The sequence below is a fragment of the Buceros rhinoceros genome, unplaced genomic scaffold (genome assembly GCF_000710305.1).
Source record: "Buceros rhinoceros silvestris isolate BGI_N320 unplaced genomic scaffold, ASM71030v1 scaffold14633, whole genome shotgun sequence".
NCBI lineage: Eukaryota > Metazoa > Chordata > Aves > Bucerotiformes > Bucerotidae > Buceros > Buceros rhinoceros.
In genome coordinates, this window is record NW_010403145.1 from 13,644 (window position 1) to 25,480 (window position 11,837).

General features: G+C 45.4%; 1 protein-coding gene across 1 annotated transcript in view; it reads right to left on the bottom strand.

Annotated features, from left to right (window-relative positions):
* Positions 1 to 11,837, bottom strand: part of TNNI3K (TNNI3 interacting kinase) — a 59,122-nt gene that overhangs the window by 11,630 nt on the left and 35,655 nt on the right. Inside the window, exons 18-20 of the mRNA XM_010132903.1 lie at positions 3,376 to 3,428; positions 2,015 to 2,067; positions 1,119 to 1,251 (exon numbers count right to left, since the gene is read on the bottom strand). Coding sequence (XP_010131205.1) covers positions 1,119 to 1,251; positions 2,015 to 2,067; positions 3,376 to 3,428 — 239 coding nt within the window. The remainder of the gene's footprint in view (positions 1 to 1,118; positions 1,252 to 2,014; positions 2,068 to 3,375; positions 3,429 to 11,837) is intronic.

The window sequence follows — 11,837 nt, forward strand, 5'->3', positions numbered from 1 at the left end:
GTAGGTAAAGACTGGGGGCTCCAAGAGGCTTCCAGCCCATCCTGTCTGTAAAGACAGCTAAGCCACAGCCCTGAATGGAAATGTGCTGCTGGTAAGACTGAGCATGGGTGAAGACAACCTAACTTAGCTTTAACTCTAAAAAAAAAAAAAAAAAGGCCTTTTTTTGGGAAAAATGAGTTAACCTTCATCTCACTTTAAAAAAAAAAGTATTCTCTTTGTTACTAAGACAGGGTGACAGGTATACCCACGCTGCAGATGATGATACACTGGTAACACTCAGCTCTAAACCAACCCACGGCTAGTTCTGGTACAGTCTGAGACAAACATTCATCCTGAGTGTTTCTTCAGTAAGAATCTAGTGAGTGCCTTTCTGTGAGCACAAGCCACTACCAAGACCAAACTGCCAAATTGTTTTCCTAACTGGGTTTACACTTTTAGTGACTCCAAATACCCGGTTAATTCCTCTCATTCCTTTTGAGCAATTTTTTCTTCAAGTTTAAAGAAATGCATTTTGAACTCATACCAAAAGCCAAGCGAAATCCTTTGTTTGCCTCAAGCTTTCAAACAATGCGATATGCAGGGAACTGCAAGACCGCAGCCGTGAGATTGCCACACCAATGTTCTGATTTTTTTAACCATATCCCATTTTCACCACAGCACTCATTGTAAGATCAGATTAATTTCAGCCATTGTCTGTCCTCGTTGCAGCTTTTGTCTGCATGATGATATTTCAGAGATAGTATTAGATAAACCCTGGGATGTTGTAACCATGTGTAGGCAGGAGGGGCAAACAGGTTGCCTGATTTTTCTTTCTTAAGCTATGTAAGAACATTCTCAAGGAGAAGATGTGCCAAGGAATGGCTTTACAGTGCCAACACCGATGTGAGAGACAAAAGGCCTAAAATTAGAGTGACTCGTTCATAATCCCAGAACTGGGTAAGGAATTCTAAGTTATCTGTAGCAAGTATATAGGTAACCCATGCGATTGCAGTGGGATAGTTCTGTGCTTGGTCTTAGCGCTTCGTAACAAACTCCAGTAAAATACTGGTTAATATTACACAGTGCAGCCCCTTCTCTAGTCCAGAGAAATTAAAATATTAATTCATTGAGCATCTTACCTGGTTTCAGGTGAGCAAATGGGATTTCACCTGTTAACAGCTCCCAGAGGCACAAGGCATAGCTGAAAACATCGGCTTTTATGGTGTACCTCGTACACTGGGTGAAGACCTCGGGGGCCATCCAGCGTAGGTTCTGCGCAGCAGGAGACAGCAGTCGTGCATTAACGGTGGTCACTCCTCACATCTGCACTTTCCCCTGTATTTGGATGTTTGTTTTCCTTTCTTTTCTTGCTTCCCTCCTTCTATTGCTCCATAAAAAAACTGACAAATTTGCCAGAAAAATCTCACCTGGTTTACAAAATCTAGGCCCCGTGTTATTGCACGTTATACATAAGAGCATCAGTGGGGGTGGCTGTCTCAACCCCCAAAGCCAAACCCTGGGTTTAGCATCACCCATCCTAGTCCACAACTAGTTGTTACAGTGATGGCCATGGCGTGACACATGGAAAGCATCTGGACTAAAGCTTACGAAGACAACAATACTGCCGGAAGAGCTGACTCTGTGAGCGATTGGCTTGTAAGGGAGAAAAGAACTCTGAAAGAAAACCGGTGTTGAATAATTAACTCCCTGCTAGAAACAGGAACCACCTGGCAGCAACGCGCGTACGTGAGTAGGGAAGGGCGCACTTAAAAAACCGACACTTCACTAAGGATTTTAGGAGCAATAAAGCTCCAAAGACAACTGTAAAAAGCATTATTTTCTGTTGCTCATGTTATATATTCACTCATCTCTGCTAATAAAGGGGCTTAAAGGAAACCCACAAAAACCCATTAAAGAGATAAAATACTCTGCCCATTCATCTTTCTAACAGAAGTATTTCTAACGTCATTTTCTCCTAAACAGAGCATGCCTGTATGCTGTATATGAATTACGTGGAGCACATCAAGAAACAAACCCCAGGTTGTTTTGTCATATTGTCTTCATCCAGGGACTGCAAAAATCTAGATTCTGAAACACACAGGAAAACAACAGCAAATTTCTGTCAGGACAACACAGACACCCACGTTATTGTATGAAAGCCTTGGTAAAACGTGCTTTTTTTAAAAATAACTCTGGGCTTTGGGGAGAGCAGGAGAATTGTGATAGCTGTCCTTCAACGAGGACGTGAAGAGACAATGAGGCTTCTGCAACCTGCTGCCAAATTCAGCACCGGTGCAAATGTACAAAGCTCCATCGCCACAAACAGCTGCTTACAGCAGCTGAGGGTCTGGCTCAAAGTCGTGACCTCATGGTTATTTGTACTGGTTAATATAACTGGCTCTAGATTTATAACAAGCAGCCCCTGCGGCAGACTGAAGAGCAGCCCTCCTGAAAATGAGAGGATCTTGCCTGGCCACAGCGAAGGTGGTGTTTGTGCTACCTCTCATATACTTCAATAAGCCCCCAAGCAGGACTCAGATGCTGGTGACATATCAGAAGAATACCCTCCAGCGAGCATCTGTGTGAGCCAGACTGTTGTCAGCAGTGCCCCAGGCCAGCAGCTGCTCTCGTGCGTTCCAAGCCTTGTGCTGTCTGTCTCCTCACCTCAGCAGGCTGGAGCACGGCAGGGCTGGGCCAGCACCAGGTCCCTCACAGACACAGCCCTGCTGCCACCAGCCTCCCTCTGCATTAAGGTGACATTCATGGTGATACTGCAGACTGGCAGTGGCCATGCCCTACGTCAGGTAGCTCCTGAGGAGTTAGGTCAAACCCAGCTCCCTCACACCAACAGGGCGGCATTCGCATGGAGCTTGAGCGATAAACACCAAGACGCTGCATGAAATACAGATTCATAGAGTCTAGTCTAGTCTAATTCTGAACACACGTAACTGAAATAACGAGCTACATTCTGCTTTTTTAACTAATTGAAAGAAACCTGTCCTGCTGCCATGGGGCTTGGCTGCCAACAGGCAGACTCGCACAATTACACCACCCTCAGTCCTGAGCACTTGCCATGAAAGAGGAGGGCACATCTTCCACTACGGGCATTTTCACTCCAACTCTTCCTCTAACCTCCCACTAGATCTTACTCAAACTGAGACACATCCGCCTTGCTATCGTCTGGGCTTCCTCCTCAGAAAAACCGTGGGGTACTCTACTGCACCTGCTAGCTTAGGTGAGACAAAAAACCAGGGGCATTCCCACCCCTAAAAGCCTCTTGTGTCCTCTCACAGTAACAAAACAAAGAGCAACCTCCTCAGCATTTTCTTAGTCAGCACATGTTTAGTTATAGAGAATTAGGGGTTAATTTATAAACATCCCATAAAAACTTCTTACCTCCAAAATCAGCAACAACTGCGTGACCATCTTCATACAGGAGAATATTGTGACTGGGGAAAAAAAATATTATTATAGGTAATTGCTTGGTAGTGTCTTAAAGATGGTGAAAATTTAACAGTTCTTGGTTCGTAGCTAAACTCTTGAGGAGTTCAAAACACCTGCTTAAGTAGACAGACATCTACAGATAAACCCCTTTTAGCTACACCTCATATTTATTGTGACAACATCCACATTAACTCTGAGAAGACAAACCCAACAAATGTAACAGTTTCATGGCGAGAATGACAGTTTCTGATCAATACTAGAACAAACGAATTTCTGCAATTAGCTATAGATCCAGTGTAACAGCTTTATTCGATATGTGCGCTGCATCTCAGTGATGAAGTGCAAAAGGTGATATTTGAATACAAACAAACACGGTGATGGCCTTCAAATAAAACTACACGGACTGATTCTTCTCTCTTTTAAGGCCTGTATAAGTGTAAATTCATAGTGGTAACTCCTAGTTTATGCCGATGTATGGAAGGGAAGGAATAAATCTGAAGAGTCCATGCAGAATGGATCACGAGAAGCCATTACACATCCATTAAGCAGGGGGAAAATGAAATGATAACACATGGTAAGTCCTAGTCAATTTAATAACCACTCTTAATAATGCAAAGGTTACTTTCATGAGACAAACGTGCTTTATTTCTTAAAATATCTCAGTTTGTTTATGAAAAGACACATCATTCGTCCTGTAGCCTATCTCAGTGTCTAGGATGAAGGCTTCTCCCTGCTCGCCCTAACGGAGATTTGTCAGTGGCAGCGCTGAGGTTCCATGTTCCTCCAGCCATGTTCCAGTGCCAGTGTCCCTTGTTATAACGCCCCTGAGAGCTGGGAGCTGGCAAGAACAACTGACGGTGGGTGACAAGTTACTTCAGACATCAGCTGGGGTAAAGTGCCAGATTTTCATCTGCTCAATATGTCAGGAGCCCTTAGTGATTTTTTGCTGCTTCACCTCATTGTCTACGAAATGCATATTCCTTGTCATTGTTGGATGGGTGTAATTGCAAGCATGAAGTGTCGTTCATTACTGGACAGCAAAAGAACCATGTTTTGCACTTATCCTTAAAAATTACACTTGCAAAAATTACAGTCCACTTTGTGGCAGTGGCACCTCTCGGTGGCATTGCCTTCCTCAGCAAACGATGAAGTCAGCATTCCTGGAGACTGGTGGCTGCCACTGAGGAAGGCTTTGGGGCAATGACTGGTGTCCTGTGGTGAGCAGAGCCCGCAGTGCTCAGGGCTGCGGCTGGAGCAGTGGTTTAACCAGCAGGATCTCACAGACGAGAACAGTCAGCCCAGTGCTGCTGGGGAGGGCTGGAGTGACCATGTGAGGGCTGCTGGTCTGGGCCGTGTCTGTCCCCAGCTTCTGCTCACCCCACTCAGAACTGACTGTGTGCCGCGGGAAATGCCTCGGCTTCAGGCGTGCCGCTCCAGGGTGAGGCTTGTGTTCACGTCAAGAAATCCCAGGAAAACATGATATTCGTGTTAGATACATACATCAGTTTTTTATTTCAATAGAAAGCCTTCATCTCTGCCCCAGACAGTTTCTAGAGCTAGGAAAAAAGGGATAATTCCTGTTTGGGCAGCACACATATGGGGCAATCTCTGTCAGGACATCCAGAGATCAGAGAAATCATTTATCAAAGATAATTACTTGTACTGACACCTATTAAAGTGTTTTGATTCCTATGAAATCTTTGAAACCATAGCAACTGCGGGCCTCAGGAAACATAGAGGATCCGGCAACAAGAACTTTGCCTTCGATTGTCAGCAGAGGGATTTGCAGGCTTAAAGTAAATCTACTGGATTTGTCCTAAAACTACTAGAACCGAAGAGGTGAATTATGAGATTTGTGTGGTGGTTTAAACCCATTTATTGAAGGTAATGTGAAGAAAAACCAGCCTTATTTACGTATTATTTGTTCAAAGACAGTGAGGGATATGGATAATGTCTGGGAGGAAATCCAACCCTGTGTTTGCATCCTTTCTATTAACAAGAGGATTGTAAAAAATAGGCTTTCAAGTATAAACAAAACAGCTACAAAAAGATTTCTGCATAAGGCTATAAATCTTTCTTATCCATTTTATAAAAGTGTCGTCTTGTGAGCGGGTAGGCAGGAGAGCTGCAAACCAAACCAACCAACCAAACCAAACCAAACCAAACCAACTGACCCAACCCAACCCAACCCAACCAACCCAACCCAACCCAACCAACCCAACCCAACCAAACTCAAAGCAAACCAAGTATTTCTAACACTGAAACCGTGAAAAGAAAGATACTCAGACTAGCTAAGAACCACATGAGCAATGATTACACATTGTCACCTTGATAGCTTCAAATAAGAGGCAAAAAGTGACGTTACTCTTGGAAAACAATGAATTCTCCTTTGGGGGCACTTTATTCTTGGATTTGGGCTGAACAGATAAAAGACTAGATGATACAGGTGAGGAAAGTATCAGCTCCCGAATTCCGGAGATTCAGAGGAGATCAAACATACAGGAAGATGTACATGAAGCCTTGTGAGCAGATTATCTGCTCTGGAGAGACACTCACCCTGCACTGATCACTCCTCCGCAGTGGCAGGGTAGGTCTGGGCAAGCTGCCATGACGGACATACCAACGTTTTAGCTCAGCACTGGTATTCTCAGTCGGGAGTATGGGCGCGTGTCTGGTACAGCTGTACTGGCTCACCTGCATCTAGCTGAGGAATCTTTCACTTGGGGTTTGCCTTCTGTTGACTTGGAAATTAATGTTTGAAACAATATGTTCTGATAGAAATACAAAATTCCTCTAACTGACTATGGTGGGAGAGTTTAAACGGCTCCCACAGCATACACACGCTTTCCTTCGGGCAATCTTCTGCTTACACCTAATTGCAGAATTGCAGATGTTTTGTATCATCTTCTCAAGAAAACTACCTAAGAAAAGCACAGCAGCACAAGAGACACAAGAAGCTCAAGGACCTCTTGCTGGTTTTCTGCTGCCCTCTCAGATTTGTCTGTAAGACGCCTGTGCAGGAGTGTCAGAATTATTAACAATAGCACGCTGGGGTGGAGGTATTTGCAGAAAATTGATAATACACAAACTGAGTCTGGGTTATTGTCCCAAGAAAAATTAAGCCTCAAAGGTCTTGGAAATAAACTGTTTTAGTAGAGTGTGTTGGGAAGTAAGCCCAGGTATTGCTGGAAATTTTCAAGACTGCAATTTTTGATTTTGTCCTGAATTAGGATGGAAAGTAGACATTTCATAATGGGCTGTGCAAAGAAAATGACATTTCCCCCCTGTAAGTAACTAAATAACCTGACTGAATGCTCCATTCTAATTCACCTCTGAGCTGGCTCACGTTATAAATGAGGATAAACTCTAGGAGCCTCCTTTCTTCCACTGTCAGACAGCTGTGGGTAGAGAGGGAAAATGTGAGAATTCCCACAGCGAATTCCTATGAGCTGAAAATAAACCTGATCTGTCCCTTCTCCAACAGAAATCACGCCAGTGGGGCAGCTTCCAGCCCGCCCTGCCAAGGCCATGTGCAGAGCGGTCACGAGGGGGGACGCCACGCCTGGTTTGTGAGCCCCTCACATCATCTCCATCGCCTGTCCTGGAGGGGCTCTGGGACATGGATCAGCTCCAGCCTTTGGTGACACTGGTTTTAGCTTCAATGAGCACGTTAATTCTGGAGAGAGGATCCAAATGATCTGTATTTGCCAAAAGTACAGAGAAAATGAGCAAACGGTTACAAAGCACGGACAGTGCTGGAGGAGAGGACACATGCTTTCTGCCAACCTGACAAAGCACAGCAAGTTAGGATGGTTTTGTACGGTTCTTGTGCTTGTCCCTGTGTTGTGGAACCAAACCAGCAGCCTCCCTTTAATCTCTCAGCATGCCAGCAGCTCTTTGTGCCACAAACCACACAGAGATTTGCTGTTTGTTAAGGGAGTTTGTCGACTCCCCAAGCACTGAGTAAACACCTATATGCATGTTTATACACAGAGGGGTTTCTGCTTCCGTGGATCCATACATGTCTTTCGAATGCACTTATTCCCTGCTCCTCTTCTTCATGTTGCACTGAGTGTACAAAACGAAAGGTGATCTCACTACAGTGCCGACACGCATGACAGTATAGAGTTAGCAGGACTGAAGGGTTCCCTCCCGTATACGAATTAATTTTAGCCACTCATGCTCAGAGCTGACTATAGACTATAGAAAGACTCTTCTTTTCATGCCAGTGTAGAAGATATGATCCCTTTTGCAGAAGGCAGCTAAGCAGCAACAAAGAACCAGCGTCTCCCTCTTGGTTCTGCGGGAAGGAAGTGCCAGGCCAAGGATCTCAGAGGCCTGTCTCACTCGGCACCGAGAAGATACATTCAGCGTAACTGCATCTCGATGCAGCCTGTGCGCTGCTCCTGCGTGAGATATTCCATAACCGTGGCTCTCCTATGCGCCACAGAGACAGACAGCTGTGTTCTTCGGGCTGCAGTATTCCACGTGGCCATCCACCCGAACTACTGAACATCCACTTGGGAAAACGCGCGGGGAACCCATGTTCACGGGCCTGATGGAATTGTTTATTGTTTGGGAAGCTGAACACAAATACGCAACATTCATCAAACATGACAAAACGGAGGTCACTAAGGATTTAGGAGCATAAGCCGTACTCGATGCTATGTGACTTCGAATTGGAATCAGGATTTACAGTGGTTAAAGGCTAAGGAGAGCACTTACACTGCTGTGCTAGAACAAAACCACGAAGGCTGTCTGAACAGAGAGAACACCTGCTTTACAGTGAGGGAATAAAAGCCCTATGATAATCCAAGAGAAGATGAAGGTGAAAATATTCTTTTTGGTTTTATTATCTGTAGAGCAGGATGAACAAGAGACTAAGCACAGTGTTTGAAAAATACCCCCAGATGAGAAAAGTAATGCACTTTCATTCCTGGCTGTGTGGAAACAGCCTATTCTGAATCTAGGTTTGTTTTCCAGTCCTCAGAATTACTTCAGACTCATCTCTTGCTCGACATGACACTCTCAATTGAAGGTTTTTCAGAAAAGAAGCTGAACTGTAAGATACGAGGGTTTGGGAAACTATAGTTTGAGGTCAGTAAATTGCAAAAAATACAGGTAATTGTTTTCAAGCAAGGATAGCTAGTAGTTAGACTAAAGGTGACCTGATTCGCTTCACTCTATTTATAGCTTCTGACATCCCTTATTCTCACAGTGGATCATTGCAACATCAGCACGAAATTATAAATGGTTGTATTCTGCGATGGGCATTGATTCCAGGGGATACCACTCTGCACAAACCTCTGGTGTGAGCTGTAGTACTTATTGATTTCATCACTGTCCAAATTACTTTTCTTGTAATATTGACTTTTTTCTGCAAAAGCATATACACATGAGCAGAAGAGTCTTCAGATTACAGAGCCTGGCTTTCAGAGCAGTTAGAAACACCACTGTGCTGCCCTTCCAAACCTGAGCAGCGCCTGAACCGCCTGTTACCAGACTGCGTGGAGCAGAGAGAGCAGCTAAAGGAACCACGAGCCGGTGCCTGTTCTCTGCCTCCTGTGCAGGAGTCCCAGTGAGTTCCCTGAACACGGAGGTTTCCAACACCTCTCCGATCTGTGGTGCTTGTTCAGGTGTAGAAATACAGATTTAATAGTTCAACACAACATACCCTGACTTAACACCCTGCTACGGTTCCCTGCTCTCTCTTCCGTTTCTAGAAGCCGCACCTCAGGAGACTGCTGCCCCACAAACATAAATGTAATTTCTCAGAACGCTGAGATAAGCCTGAGCCGAGTGATGATTTCTCAGCTGTGTCCAGGACTCAAGAAGAGGATGTGACTGAGCTGGGGGTGCCCTGGCACGGTGGCTTAGGAGGGCCTGTGGAGGGAAACCCTTGGCTCAAGGGCTGCTCCAGAGCTGCGCTGCTCCAGGCAGATGACAGACAGATGTTGTCTTTCCTCTCCTCCTCTCCCTCCTGCCTGCTCCCCGGTCCATCCTGGGGTCACACGCTGGCTGGCAACACTCAGGCTGCTCCTCCTTCCTGTGGCTGTAGAGAACGGGGTTGCTCCTCTTTTATCCCTTTCTACTTGCTGACTGCTTCACTGATTTTTATCCCCAGTAGACACACGGCTGTGACCAAACTGGGAAGGCAGCATTCTAAGGGGTGGTTACACACCCCTTGTCATGTAGGGAGACACAGCAAAAGGAGGAGGAGTCTGTGGCTGACATGAAGATGCAGGTACTTCATTGTTGGTTTTTTGTGTGTTTGCTTTTGTTTTAAGAGGAAACGCTACAAAGAAAACCTCCTGGCTGAAGGGTGCCCCAGCCAGGATCCCATCCACATGTCCTGAAGCTGGGGTGCACTCTCAAATCTCGATGAGGCTGAAGGCAGCACCCTCCCTCCTGGGGCCCCAGCCGGGTGCAGCTCACAAGGAGGGGATTTTCCCCAGTTCCTGGGGAAAACCAGTGGCACTGGGAACAGCAGAGGGCAGGAGAAGCCTGGCGCTGCTAAATCAGTGCCACCGAGCAGGGACTCGAATTCAAAGGAGTTCATCTACATCCCTCTACAAAAAATGCTTTTCTCAGCTGTGCCCTCCTCTGCTCCAAACCCCAGTGTCCCCAATGGTCCCTTCAGGGGGCAGAAAGGCACAGGGTGTCTCGCACTGAGAAGATGACACAACGTGGCCTGATCAGGCTGCTTGGCTGGAGGGTTCCTAGGACTGGCAGGGTGCAAGGAGCAGAGGTGGGTCTTATAAATGATCTGAAGACAGCCTGAGAACCAGCTTCTTCAGACGACGGCTGAAGTATACTGGTTTTGGTGGGATGTGTCCCTTCCTGATTTTGTGATTTTAAAACACCCTTCACAAAGGCAGAGGCCAGCAGTTCTCTGTCAGTCACCGCTAAAAGCAGTAAACATGTACTTGGTGAAGAGGGAGCATGGTTACAGCTCAGGATGGACAGGAGACCTAATGCTTATTTCTGGGCTCTCTAAAAGGGCTCAGTAAAATCCATTTACTGTAACAATGGATCAAAATTCATTATTATGCTGGAAGGCTGCCTGGAGATGTAAGCTTTTCTTCTTTCAAACTTTGAAAAAGCTTTATGGATCTCAGTTTTCTAAGAGCGACTTTGTAGTATGTTTGTAAAATAGCAAATGGAAGGCAAACTTGTGAAGAACAGATAACAGGAATTAACAAAACTGCAGCTTTGATTATTTTTCTTTGTGTGTTTGCATGTTTGATCAAGATGAAGCACAGCCAGCAGCCAGGCAAAAAAGGAGCTCAATGTGTGTGTTCTAAACAAAACTTTGCATTTACCCCAATTTGGAAAGATCAGCTCAAGCATGTCAAGTTTTTGTGAAGTCAGTAATGCTGAGGTAGTTTTGCAGCACAAATGAGGATTATTTAGAAGCTATCTGTGACACTCTAATCAGCAGGGAAGCATCTACATACCTAAAAGGAGTTAAAATAGCTGTAAACATTTTTGCCCTGAGCAGGATCAGCTCTGCACCAGGATGCAGCCCTCGTACCCTGCGCTCTGCAACCTCACCAGTCTGTTCTCCTTACAGAGAACAGCTTAGCGATCAGCTGCACCTCGCCAGGCAGCTCAGAAATAGGCCGACATGTGGTGAATATCACTTTTTCTAGCAGAAAAAGAAAATCCTGAGTTTTTACAGACCAATTTGTTTGTTTTTCAAACCACAGTGATGCTATCACAGAACACAAATACCTGTTGCTGCATGGAGGAGACATTTGCCATAGATGTAATCAGAAAAGCTGAAAAAAGCTGAAACAACATCTCTGCGCGTCTGTGCTGAGTGCGGTCCAGCTGGGTGTCAGCTGAAACAGCAAGACACTGTTCAGACGGTGCTAGAGACAAGAGGAGGTTCTGTACCTGGTGAGAGAAGAAACCTCTAAAGCTAACTGGGAAGGTGAACTATGGCCTCGTTTACAAACCTCCACAGCCCTGTGGAAGGTGACAGAACCAAGCCAATGGACAATGACAAAACTCCTGTTCTTTCAGTGTTTGCTAGTGACAGACATGGACTGTATCCAGGGTGCAGTACAGCGGTATGGATCACGACCGTGCAGGCAAAATGTCTTCTGCTTATTGCAAAATGTCATTTAGCAGGAAAAGCTTATGTAGAACCAGTTGAAAATTGATTTCAAGGAAGCTATTGCAATCGATTTAACTTTCAGCAAAGAACACGCAAGAGGAAGCAGAAAAACACCAGCGGCATGCAAGAAATAAAGAGCAAGGCTTTTAGAAATCAGTGTCACCAAGATTTTCAAACAAACTGGGAGCGTGGGGAAAGATTCACTTTAGCTAGGTCAGAATCTTCCGGTAGCTCTGAAGATCGCGGTTTTCATACACCAGTCGCTGCGCCTTCACGGCACATGGCTTCGGAA